This window comes from Sardina pilchardus, chromosome 6, assembly GCF_963854185.1.
Source record: "Sardina pilchardus chromosome 6, fSarPil1.1, whole genome shotgun sequence".
Lineage (NCBI taxonomy): Eukaryota > Metazoa > Chordata > Actinopteri > Clupeiformes > Clupeidae > Sardina > Sardina pilchardus.
The window spans coordinates 18,746,659-18,760,519 of record NC_084999.1 but is presented as its reverse complement, the minus strand read 5'-3'; the positions used below and the strand labels follow the sequence as shown (position 1 = coordinate 18,760,519).

The 13,861-nt window shown below is 46.4% G+C and overlaps 1 protein-coding gene across 1 annotated transcript in view; it reads right to left on the bottom strand.

Moving 5' to 3' along the window:
• The window catches only part of csmd3a (CUB and Sushi multiple domains 3a), a 191,899-nt gene that overhangs the window by 57,574 nt on the left and 120,464 nt on the right, over window positions 1-13,861 (bottom strand). Inside the window, exons 39-45 of the mRNA XM_062539706.1 lie at window positions 9,778-9,847; window positions 8,134-8,250; window positions 7,533-7,742; window positions 6,507-6,695; window positions 5,182-5,359; window positions 3,349-3,494; window positions 748-828 (exon numbers count right to left, since the gene is read on the bottom strand). Coding sequence (XP_062395690.1) covers window positions 748-828; window positions 3,349-3,494; window positions 5,182-5,359; window positions 6,507-6,695; window positions 7,533-7,742; window positions 8,134-8,250; window positions 9,778-9,847 — 991 coding nt within the window. The remainder of the gene's footprint in view (window positions 1-747; window positions 829-3,348; window positions 3,495-5,181; window positions 5,360-6,506; window positions 6,696-7,532; window positions 7,743-8,133; window positions 8,251-9,777; window positions 9,848-13,861) is intronic.

Here is a 13,861-nt window from a genome sequence, read left to right as displayed (position 1 = left end):
AATCACACACGCGCACACACACACGGACGCACACGCGCACGCACACACACACACACAGAGAGAGAGAGAGAAAATGAAGCGACACATGCAATACCACCAGGGTACAAACCCACATACAAACATTGAACAGACACGTTGTGACACACACATAAACAGAGATGCAAGACCACAAATGCAGATGTGCGTGTGTACAAACACACAGACACACACACACACACAGACACACACAGACACACAGACACACACACACACAGCACATACTCCAATTAAGAACTGACAGGTCACTCACGGTGCCGTAATGAAAACAAATGCAAGCACTAAACAGGTTGTTTTGTCGAGCTCAGGAAAGACCAGCGCTGTGCAGCAGGGGAAGCTGGTGGACTGTTTGTCTGCAGAGGAGGCAGGTGTAGGTGTATGTGTGTGTGTATGTGTGTATGTGTGTGTGTGTGTGTGTGTGTGTGTGTGTGTGTGTGTGTGTGTGTGTGTGTGTGTGTGTGTGTGTGAGACCATGGCGGGTGGGAAGAGGACTGGTTGTCTGCAGAGGAGGGAGCTGTGTGTGTGTGTGTGTGTGGTGTGTGGCAAGGAGGGCATCGACAAACAAACAATAAGGGACCTTGTTCAGATGTACCTTTGAGGGTACAGAGAGAGAGAGAGAGAGAGACATACACACACAGACACAGAGACACAGAGACAGACAAACAGGACAAGTCATTGCATCAGACGTGCAATCGATGAGATGGGTTTTACCTATTTGAAATTCCTCGTCATCCATCAGCACCTCAGCGTTGGCCACAGGTGACGGGGCCAGACACACACGGAGCTGGTACGCTGCAGAGGAAGACACAGAGGTGGAGGAAAAAGAGGGGGAGGAAAAAGGAGGAGGAGGAGGAGAAGAGAGATGTGAGGGTCATCGTTTAGCAGCGGCTCGACTTGGAGAACTCAAAAAAGGACGACACTCTAGATAGAACCTTCTAGCAGTGAGTCATCCGCGCTCACATGTCGACCTGGCCCTGTACTGACCCAAAACGACTCCCCGACTATGTTTGGAAGGTGCGGGGGGGGCGGGCAGAGCGGCCTTGTTTTATTTCTGTAATTGCGCCTTATCACGCCACCAGGGGACTCGGGCACGGGCGAGCTAAAGAGAAATATCGGCCGTCACGTTGAGTTACTCTTATTCCCACAAAGCAGTCAATTGATTCACTTTAGGGTCGCGGCCCCGCCTGGTCGATGTGAACTGTTGTTCTTTATGGTACACTACAGAGCCGTAAAAACCTTTTCCTTACTCTGAATCACCGGCCCGTTCTCTTATGATATGCCGCAGAATTACTGGAGGGCACAACAAGACCAAATGCTCCATTGCTGTACACAGATGCTTCAGTGTTCGAAGAGCGGTGCGGGTGGCCTGTGCAGCGAGTTGTCCGCAGCGTGTCGGCTTGGCAGACGATACTCAGCTGCTAACGTATCGGCTGTCGCAAACTGCGTGGATCAATTCGGAAAATATTCCTAATTAAAATGGGGGACGTATTTTTTTGGCGCTCAAAGGCAAGTTTGCAGTAGCAATAGAGTGATAAAACTGACGGCAATGCTCACTGATCACGAGGAGGCGAGCGGTTTTGTTTTTGATCAAGTGCGAAACATAAACATTTCACTCGGGGAGGACAATCCCATTTAAAATTCATCACAAGGAGAAGATAATGGCATTCAGCTGAGGGGCCATAAAAGCACAAACACTGCGAGGGGGAAAAAAAGCATTTGAAATTTGAGAACAGAGGGAAGTTGATCGCCAGGGACCAGCATTGCTTTATTTTGTTATCTGTTAAATTTCTAACGAGCCTTACTCTTTTCACCCCCTCTGCGGAAATCCCCCCAAAGTTGTAATGTTTTATTAGCAAACTTCAAACGTATCAGCACAAACTGCATTGACTTGGACATAATTGCACTTTTCTTTGGTCCCCTGCTGGCTACCAGCCCCAATTGCTTGTTCGTCCCGTCTGAGACAATATATCTCCAGTTTACACGGGCATCAAGTTATCAGATATACGCAGCGTGACACCTCAAAGGAAAGCATTTGCTTACTGACACATCTGCCGCCACTCAAACATCAACATACATACACACACACACACACACACACACACACACACACACACACATGTGCCTTTTGTATGCGAAGAACCACACACCTGCTATTTCCCATTTACAGGCTGTTTAGAAATACGCAACATGACAAGAACAAAATTGGTCCAATTTTCCCCCGTGGAACAAAGGCATGTTAATTCCTTGCGTCGGGTTCTGAAGAGCCGTAAAAAAACACGGCGGCACATAAATAACCTTCAGAAACCGCACGGTAACTTAATTTGTCAACATTGGACTTAAAGAGATAAACAGGGCCATTTTGCCCAAACCATTTCCACATTTACTCCATTTGGAGTGTGTAATGGAGTGTTTTGTCGCTGATTTGCATCAAAGGGCCTCCTGCAGAACTGACAGAGTGTGAGCGGTCTCACAGCCGAAGAAGCCCTTTTCAGGCTGACACACGTGGACCACATTCACTTAGAGGCTTTCATCCAAAGTGACTGCGAGTGATACATCTTTCACCCTCAATTCATCAATTTACTAGAAGGTTCCCTGGCAGAGCTCTTACACCTGTAATAACATGAGAGCGACTTAAGAAGATTTGTGCTCTTGCCTTTAAATAGGCGTCTATTGGTATGTCTTTTCCAAAATGAACGGTATTGAAGGTGATCTAGTGGGTCAACTATCAAACCTGTTCCTAAATCATGTGTAACGCCAGATGTTAAGGTCTGTGCGAAACGGCAACTTATTTTTGTCACAGTTGACTCCAGTTGACCCTGCTTTGCAAACACATCCGAAACTTCAGAGGGCCTCAAAAACAACCACTATGAATATCACCTATAATAATAGCACCTGTCAAGCAATGTCATTTTTAAAGCTCCTAAAAGGTTCTTTCTATTTTGGACGTTGAGTTATAGAGCAGAGAATTATCATGGCAGATACACGTCACAGTAATCCAGAAATAAAGTAAAGAGAGAGAGTATGAAAAATAACTTTCCAGGGTTCACACTGCTACTTTCCTTGATAGCACTTCAAAGAGTGTAAGTGTGGATTGATCCGCATGAAGTCTGTTGGTTCTTTGCCACTAAACAAGCCATCTCCCTCAGAAATGTTCCTTGACCCACATTTGCCCAGAATGAGCTCCTCTGCTCTTTTATCAGCATACACACTCTCTACTTCATACACTTTATGCCCTCAGCTGATCAACACACAGACACTTCCATGCTTCTCTCACACACACACACACACAAACACACACACGGTCACACTCACCGTGGTAGGTGAGCACAAAGAACCCGCTGGTGCTGAAGTCGCTGTGGAACTTGATGAGGATGTGGTTGGAGGTGCTGTGCACCGCCTCCTGGGTGGAGCTGCCACTGAACTGGCCGATCTGAGGAGAGCCCTGGTCGGGGCCGTCCCTGTGGGGGGACACAGCAAGGGGGGGTGAGCCAGGAGTGGGGGGGCCTTGGGGGAGATCCCCCCCCCCAAAAAAAAAATGAAAAATAAAAATCCAATCGCATCGCATGAACACTTAACCAAATGGCGGTGACACTTATGGCTTTACACTTATCTCGGTTCAGAGTTCCGCGATAAGCACACCGGAGAAGGCAATCTAATGCTTTGAAAAAGCATTTTTAAACGACCGATCAACTATTTTCTGCGGAGGTTATCTATTTTGACATGGCAGGCAGCAGGCTTATGGATGATAATATTACTGTTGGTTAACTGGCACTGTAATTGCACAGCTGTCTTGTGAAATTAACAGCAAACCACCAATTACACTCTGGAGGACAGTGTGAACATTTTTATGATGCATTAATCACCATTAGGACATCAAAATAGTTTTAACGTGCGCATTTGAATTTTCTTTTCCTTTTGCCAAAATAACGTAATAGAAAAGAGACGTGAAATCATTCACTGCAGTATGATCGCTAAAAAATATCTACGTTCACACATACATACAGTAACAACATAAATACATATATCAAATTAAATGGAATTTAACTGCAGTCTTGAGTCTGAATGTCATATACAGTAGGACCGACATTAGTATCCTCTTGCCTTGGTTATCTATCATAAGACTCACGAGAGAGTGGTGTTAAATGGGATCTGCTGGCTGTCAGCCCAGTGGGGACTGGAGAGTGTATAACCTGAGCAGGCATTAACCCTGCGGCCTCTCAAAATGGCTTCTCTAAAAACCTGACCTGGCCCATTGACCAGCGCACAGGTGTAGCGGCGTCTGCTTGGTGCTATTTCCCGACCGGGGGAACGCAGGCAGACAGACAGCATCACTTCAGCGGTGCAGGAAGGGGGCGGGTTACGTAAGGCGCTAAAAAACTATTCAGGACATTCCGCGGATGCCCAAGAGCACTTTAGGAATGTGAGCAACACCACCGCTCGCCAGCCCGCTAACGCTACGCTAACTTGGAGCTTCACAGCCCGCAGTTTCCCGAGCCTTATATAAGGCTACGCATTAGAGTAAATTGACATGGTCGTGGCTTGGTCTCAATGTTTAAGAGCCATTTGACATGTCCTAGTTACTGTTGCTTGAAGGGGGGGGGCGGAGGGGAGGAGGTGGGTAATGAAAAGTGGTTTGTTAGGAAATTGGATTGGAAGGTTTCATGACATTTCAAATATTGAGCCGCTTTATTCTTGTCTTCGATATGTCACAGTGCTAGAGAGAGAGAGAGAGGGAGAGCGAGAGAGAGAGCAAGAGAGAGAGAGATAGAGAGAAAGCAACCGAGAGAGAGAGAGCAAGAGAGAGAAAGAGAGAGAGGGAGGGCTGGAGGAGATGGCTAACGCTCAATGCGGTTGCTACCTTGAAGCTGCTGAGCCTCTGCAACAGACTACAGCCTTTTGATGTTTCTTCCTCACGGCGCATGGCTAACCTTTTGGGGCCACCGTCTCTGCAAAGCTTCGATGACAATTTTTAAACGGAAAATGTGTAACACCCGCTTTAGAAAAAAAAAAAAAAAACCAGCAAAAGCACTCTAGAGGGGATCAAGACCTGGCAGTCTCAATGTGTGTGTGTGTGTGTGTGTGTGTGTGTGTGTGTGTGTGTGTGTGTGTGTGTGTGTGTGTGTGTGTGTGTGTGTATGCTCTCACCAGACAGTGATGTAGTCATAAATGGGCTCCGTGTTGAGAAGGGTGAAGTTGATGTAGATCCCGTTCCCTGGAGGCACCCGGATGGTCCACATGCAGTCCTGAAAGTTGGGGTACTCAGCCGGATGCCCAGGGGAATAGATGGTGCCATTCAGGGACGTGATATTTCCACCACAGAGCGCTGAGACACACACACACACACACACAGTCCAAGGGGGGGAAAAAAAACAGAAGTCCGATTCCCAAGAAAATACAAACTCTCAAGCAAAACACTTCTGTCAAGAACCTAATAGGTGCTTCAGGTTGACTCTAAAAGAAAACGGAAAAAAAAACAACAACCTCTTTGGTTTCTTCCCAAAACTGTTTTCATGGTCATTTGCCATCCGCTTTGTAGTCTTTGGGAGCCATTTTCCGCTTTCGCCTGACCTTTCCACTTTTTAATACTCTCATAAACAAGAGCTCATGTGAAGATGTCCTCTGTGTGAGCCAGTCTCGGACCATCGTTTCAGTTTTGATGATTCCAAATGGGTGAAAATCATAAAGTGCAAACTGGCAGGAGAGCTGTCCAGTTGGGGCCAGGTTATTACATGCCTCAAGCACACAGTATTCTCCGTGATTGCTATGACTCATAAAAATCATTCCGATGCCACACAAGCAGTGGCTAAAATGGGCTCTGCACTGATCAATCTTGGTGCAATAGAATGTACTTTGAATCTATGAATCTACTTTCATTCTGACAATAACTAGTATGCAATTTGTTCAGTGCACAGTGCAGAGTCTACACTGATACTGCATATCTGAATATAACATAATGTATACTGCCATTCTGACAGTGATTGGTATGTATTTCACATGTGAACAGCATCTAAGCTGACATGTCTGAATATAATATATAATGTACTGCCATTCTGACAGTGATTGGTATGTATTTCACAAGTGCCCAGCATCTAAGCCCATGTGTTTATTATGTTTATACATTTAGCTGCCACTTTTATCCAAAGCTACTTACCGATATCATTTGCAGGGGCCAACCTCCCTGAAGCAACTCGGGGTTAAGCGCCTCGCTCAATGGCACAACGGTGGCAGCCAGGAATAAAAAACCATGGCATCTGCATGCCAGCCAAGTTCCTTACCCACGGAACTGGCAACGCTACCACCCGAATACGAACATAAGCTACACACATGAACCTCGCTGACGCTGGCACTCCAGAAATAACACCTTCTCTCCTGCTCCGACAAACCCGTTAATAAAAATCAATCTCTCTCTGCAGCGTGTGTCTGTGCCACGTTGGACGATAACGGGTGGAGACGGACGGGCAGCCGGGTACCTTCGCAGCGCGGCACGGGGTGGTTCCAGTTGCGGCTGACTCCGTGGAGGCAGGTGAGGGAGGGCTCCCCGTCCAGCGTGTACCCCGGCAGGCACTCGAACGAGATGGTCATGCCCACGCCCAGGTCGCTGCCGATCACCAGGCCGTTGCGGAACGGCCGCGGGTCAGGGCACCTCTGCAACTCGTACGCTGCAGTCGAGGAAACGGAAGGGAAGTCAAACACAACCGTGCCATCAAGTCAAGTGCACACAGCAGGCAAAGGTAACTGAATGTGATAAGGAATGCATTTGCAACCGAAATGACCTACGGTTAAACAAAAATCAGGGCAACAAAACCCAACCATACCAAACTGTACCAAAATGTAGCCAGATCAAATATTATACGGGTCAAAGAAAATGGAACCAAATTTAGCAAGTCACACCACCCCCCTTCAAAAAAAAAAAACTGCATGTTTTATGAATCTGTCACACTGAAACTTCTTAATGCTGTTCAAAAATACCCTGCGGTGCAAAGGTCTCAAACCGAGACTGAAATTATGAATAATGAGCACACAGGAAAACACATCAAAATGCCTGAGGAAGAAAAGGAGGATGAGAGAGAGAGAGAGAGAGAGAAAGCGCAATTCCAATGGTGCTTCGAAGTGTGCTCATGGGAGTAAGGCTGTGAAGCCTTCACCTTACACAGGAAAAGCCTGATGTTCCCAGGTTACTGATACAAGTGCAAATATGAATCTACTGAATTTGCAATGCCAGTAAGACCTTTCCACACAGGAGACCTGGGCGACAGAGCTTAAAGCCCTCCCGTGCATGACAATCGCACGGGTGTTCAAATCCCTGATAACGAAACTAGGGGTGGGGAGCAGGAAGGGATGGTGGGTCGCGTAGGCTGGTTGGGGTTGATGGTGATGGGGCTCTGGCTATGTCAATATTGACAGAGGGAGTGGCGGTGAGGGAGTGTGCCGGTGAAAACCTCTGGGGGGAGGTGGGTGGTGTGTGTTGGGAGGGCAGCAGGAGTAATCCTCTTTACCCTCGTAGGTGATGTGGAAACCGGCTTTGTTCTGCGAGTAGTCGCTGTGAAAGACAAAGCTGGTCTCGTGGGTGGTGCTGAAGAAGGAGTCCGGAACCACCGAGCCGCTGAACCGGTCGATGACGGCGCCCGCCTCCGCCGTCCCGCTCCGCACCTCCAGGTAATCATGGACGGCCTCCGTGGAGAAGTTCAGGAATTGCAGGTGAATTCCTGGAAGAGAGATAGGCATTGGGAATGCCGCACACCGAAAGGTCGTTCTCCTAATTTCTCAACCAATTTCCCAAAACATAATATAGGCTACTGAATAGTCCCTAATGACTTTAATTCATTTCTTTCATTTATGTAAATGGAATAATATTTTCTTATTTCTATGTCTTTGTTTCATTCCATTTGAAAAGCCATTACATTCACAAGAATTTTATCTATCAGGTTGAAATTGGACAAACACCGGCTACATAATGACAGTGACACCCAGGTTAATGCAATTTACTGAAAGACAAAACCAGCTGGAGACCAAACAGCTTAGCTGTCTGAACGGCATGACTGCACACAGCAAAAAAAGACAAAAAAAAAAACCTCTCCATGTTTGACGTGCACCCACCGAAGCCAACAGTGAGCTTTACAGTCCAGTTGCAGTCAAGGCCACTAGGGTAATTCCCTGGGAAGCCTGGGCTCAGGATCACCCCGCTGAAGTCAGTCAAGGAGCCGCCGCATTGGGCTGTGAAGATAAGCAAAGGACAAAATGGCAGCAGCGGCAAAAACTTTCACTCACACATAAACACACATGAAGTCCATGCAGCATAAAAAAAACCCTAAACAGTAAACTGTTTGTAAACAGTTTGTAAACACATTAGCTAGAAGACACCATGTGTGTACTATTAGGTCCATTAGTGCTGATATATAATTAATGTGCTGTGGGGGGGGGGGTGGCACGTTCGGTGTTGCGCTACACTACTCGCGGGTGAGTAAATGAGCGAGCGAGTTGTTTGCCTTCCTCAAGGGTAAACAGAATGGCGACTGTGAATGACCGTGTCCATTTACAGTACTTTAAAAGGCCTAAATTGAGACGTCGATACTCTGCATTGAACCTCCCATTTGCTCAGCGGTAGCGTGAATCAATTCACCTCTCTCTCTCCCGCCACTTGGTATCCGCGAGTGCACTTCAGCCCTGATGCCTTCCCAATGACGTCAGGCCTGACAATATTTCTCTCAAAATGCCTAAGCCAAAATGCCTCCAAGATGACCCTCTCTGTAGCCACCCACGAGCCCTACTGAATGCTTCAACTCCATCTGAAGCCAAGCAATACCCTTCATCTACTGTACACTCAATTGATCTGTATTCTCCAACACAACATTGAACATTGTCACGCTATACAGTACACATGCAGCTTTGTGCAGCCTATTACAATGGGGGAGGCATAATAATCCACTGGATATGCAGTGTTGGTGCCTTAGGAGGAAAAATACCACATACAATGGCATGTGGGTGTTACACAGAATGGCTCATAGACGTGGAATGCCAAGGCCACAGTAACAAAAGCAGCCCTGGGTTGGCTTAAAGTGTAGTGTATTGAATGAAACGCACTCCAGACTAATTGGCAACACACAACGCCTAGAGTGTGGTCTCCGGCTGCCACTCACCCTGTGAACTGTATGTACAGTATGTGGACACGTGTGTTGCTCGTATGTGTATGTGTTTATGCTTGCAGCTGACAGGAAAATATGCTTAGCATGTTGTGTGGCAGTCCATGTTAGGAGCACAAGCATAGCGTGCATGGCAAGGCCATATTTCAATCAGTGGCCCATGTGCATATCTTCAAAAGAAACACGCTCACAGCTATACCAATTAACAGCAGTTATGACACCCCATGGAAACAAGCCTCTCAACCAACCACCCCCGGAGGTGTGTATCTCTGCAAATGAGCTGCGCATTAAAACGGGAGAAAGAAATGGGATACCCCTGACGTGCAGCCATGTCCGGAGAACTGTAAACAATTGCGTCGCTGGCACGGCATTCCGATGTTGAAAAATTATAGGAAAAATATTGAAGTGATTGCAGTGTTTTTTTTTGATCAACAGCATCTCTGATGAAGTTTGATGTGCAGTCGCATGAATACTGCATTGCAATTTCACAGAACATTGGGCACAGCATACATAATGACTCGGGTATAATAAAACTGTTTAATATTGTAACTGTATAAAATGCCAGCTAATGCTTATTCATCTGGGAATGGATATGACATACCAAGGCAGAGGGGCACGGGGTAGTTCCACCTCCTGACGGGTCCTGGCATGCACGTTATATGTGCACTCCCCTGAAAAGACACAACACACAAATAAGGTCACAATAGCACACAGGAGAATTTGGGCGCCTTGGCGATGCGGTTCTCTGCCTCGGTGTGCACTGAGGAGTGCGCACTGATCTATTTCTATTTATTTATCTATTTTATTTAGCAGGGAGAGAGTGGGAGGAATTACAGAAAATACAGTGCGTTGAGGAAGCCTTCAGAAACAAACCTCCTTCACTTTATCACATTTTGTCACGTTGTAGCCTGATAATGTAAATCAGTTTTTTGTTCCTCATCAATCTGCTAATCCTCACAAATCCTCATCAATATTACACATCAATCTAAAAAATATTTCAGACATTTTTGCAAATTTACTCTACAACTAAAATATCCGAAGTATTCAGACAAATATCTGAAGTATTCAGACACTTTAATCAGTTTTAGTTCAAGCACCCATGGCAGTGATTGCAGCCTCAAGTCCTCTTGGCCATGACACGACAACCTTTGCATACAAGGATCTGGAGATGCTCTAACATCCTTATTTGCAGATCCTCTCAAGCTCTGTCAAGTTGGATGGGGACTGTCAGTGGCCAGCCACTTCCAGGTCTCTCTAGAGACGACCAATTGTGTTCCAGCAGGACTCTGGCTAAGCCACTCTAGGACATTCACAGAGCTGTCCCCAAGCACCTCCTGTGTTGTCTTGGCTGCGTATACTGCCAATAGCTGGCTTTCTGTCCAGGTTTTTAATACCCATTTTCAAAATTCAAATTAGGATGGAAAAAGCTTGAAATAGACATAAAATCTTGCAATGCAAATACAAATTTGATTTGCAAGAGAGGTGGATTATCTCACGATTTGCATGAGATATAATGCGACTAAGGATGCAAGCATACATTTCTGTTTCTGTTGCAATTTTATGACCGTAATGGTTCCATTAACGTTTGCCTTGACAAAGCTCACATTTCGCTCCCACAGCTGTTCACAACTCCAATTCCTTGATTGGAATTAAGGCTGTCCATTTTGAATTCACATGACCATGTAAAACATGCAGATGAGATGGATGGGAACCTAGCTAATGTCTCTTCGGTCAGTCTAATGTCCTCATGAGAGCTCTGGGCCAAACCTCCATTATGGATATACAGTATTTGTACTTTGCTCCATTCGGCTTTCCCTCAACCCCTGACCAGTCGCCAAGTCCTTGCCAGTACTACAGAAAAAAAAAGAAAAAAAAAACACACACAGCATGAGGTTCACTGTTGTGCTGCTTGGTTTGCTCAAGACATTGACGTCAAGCAGTTCAATTCTAGCTTCATTCAGCGATGAGCATCCTATTTCTAACAGCTGGAGTCGCCTCCAGGTGCTTTGTGGCAATCTCCACGCGGGCTTTCCGGTGTCATTCACAGAGGAGAGGTCTCCATCTGCCTTAAAGCCTGCCATTATAGCTGGCCTTCTGGAAGCTTCTCGTGTCTTCACATAGTTCCTCCCATCTCTGACAGACTGACCATTTTCCCCCCACCCCTCCTTTCAAGGCCTCTCTTACCCGGTTCCTCATTTTGGCGGTTCTAAACCTCATTTATGAATTATGGAGGTCTCTGCTCTTGGGAATATCCAATGCAGCAGAATGTTCTTTATAGCTTTTGCCAGATCTGTGCCTCCTCGACACAAGTCCCAACTCTGAGCTCCGGAGGCAATTTATTTCATGTCATGGTTTGGTTTTGCTGTCATATGCATAGTCAGCGGTGAGACCTTACACAGTTGTGTGCCTTTCCAAATCATGGCCAATCAACTGAAGTGGAATCCAGTCAAGATGCAGACACATCTCACAGATGATCAAAAGAGATGGAAGGTACATTTCAACTGCCATAGCAAATGCACCCTTACGGTATGCCAGAATATTTCAGTTTCCTCTACTTATTCCAATAAGCAGACATTTCTCAAATTTGCTTTGTCTTTGTGGAGTATGGAAAGTAGATTGATGCTGGAAAACAATGGTTTAAAAATCATTTTAGCATCAGGCAGCAATGTAACAAGAAATGGAACAGTGAATGCTTTCCGAATGCACAGTATTTATTTGGCCACACATTTCAGCTTGTTTTGGCTCTCCAACATAGCACTTCAGCACCTGGGAAGCACTTGAAATTACACAGAGCCTAACCCATGACGAAGAACCCTCCAAATAGCAGGTATTTCAATTTGCTCTTTGTAATTACCCACATTTGTAACCACAAGCAATTGGATGATTGACTCTGGGGGCCAGGTGTTTTTGTTTACATCATTAGTACGAGTGCCATTATCATATCTTCATTTAGCATGGCTGTGACCGGCCCGCGCCTTCTTTCAAACAACGACAAAAAAAAAAATGACGACTAGAGCGAACACAAACGCAAACATCAACACTATAGTCATTGCTGGGCTGAAAATAAAAATAAACAGTGAACCACCAGGGATTGAGGCGAAACACCATACGTGTCCAAATCAACAGTTTGGTCATTACTGAGATTCAGGTTTGACCGTGAAAATCCCTGTGGCCGGTTCCGGAGGCCTGAAACGCAGAAAACGGAACGCTGCGAGATGATGCAAACAAAGCGAGGACGGAACGACCTTAACAACAAGAGGAGCGGAGCGATCGGCTGGACGCAAGAGAAGCCATTACATCATTCTGTCCCTTCCATGCGTCATATTTTCCAATTTCCTCAGGTGCCTTGCTGCTTGAATTCCATGCCTAATGAGTCTAGTGACTCAAAGGTGTGAGTGTGTGTGTGTGTGTGTGTGTGTGTGTGTGTGTGTGCACATCTATGTGTATGTGCATGTGTATGTGGGGGTGGATGATAAGCTACTGACCCCTCTGTGTGACTCTAGCCAATTGACAGGCAGCTCCTGCTGATGCCCACACACACACACGCACACACACACAGCAAAGCTAGGAGGAAGTCTTTCAATTATCAAGACAACAACTCGCTCGATGACAAACCACAGGCCACAGAGGAGTCGGAGGAGGAAGCGGCGCGTCGGCGAACAATGCCGCCGATGACTAACCCTGTGCGTCAGGAAAAAGTTCCCGCCTCAACAAGGGTGAACCCCCAGGGGCACCACAGTCAAGTCAGACCAGACGAGGGACCCGAAACGAGCCCCTGAGATCTCCGTTAGGTACATATCGCAATGTGCTGAAATAACACAGCAACTCGTCTCCTGACTGCGAAACTGACGCCAGCGCCGCTTTTGAAGCGTTTTTTTTTTTTTTTTCAGTCACCTGTCTTTTAGGAGCAGCGTATTCATTCACTCCGCTAGCGACTTAAGTGCGTATTGTTACGGCCATTGTCAGTAAACGAAAGCATATTTTTAACGCTTCTCTTCTCATTTCGAGCGTACTGTATGTGCAGCGCACACATAAACACAACGCACGGATAAACACAAATAGTAACATATTGTTGTGGCATGTTGGAGGCGTTGGCAGTGTAAACTGATTCATTTACGGTTCACTCTTGCTTATGGCTCTCTCGCTGTGGAAGTTCCCAGTGCGACAAACCAATCTGTAGATATAAGAAGCTTTTGTTATGTGGTGAGACAGCTGCACGGGTTGTCAATGGCAACGCGGGCCACATCACGCCACGCGACTGAATCCAGCTGAATGGATTTCGCATGCCGACGACGGAAAGTACAAAAAAAGTATGCGGGTACAGCGAGCAACAGTGCTGGCCTCATGATGGAAAAAAGACAGAGAGACAGTTGAATCATTTTTTTGGTTGAGGCCATATAAAAAGACACTCATGCACTCAGAGACCCGCATGCTCTTTGGGCACGGTGACTCAGACAGCCTCTGTGCTCTTTCAAAGGGGGAGACACAGCGCCTTTCCCCTCGCTGGTGATTGATGGCTGACCAACAACACTGGCCGCCTTTGTGTGTTTTGGTGGCGTCCCGCAGTCTGGAAGCCCAAATAACACCTTTGGAGAGATTCTTTCACACAACTACACTGCTTCATACCTCCATACAAAAAGACACACGCACGTACTGTACACACACACACACACACACACACACAC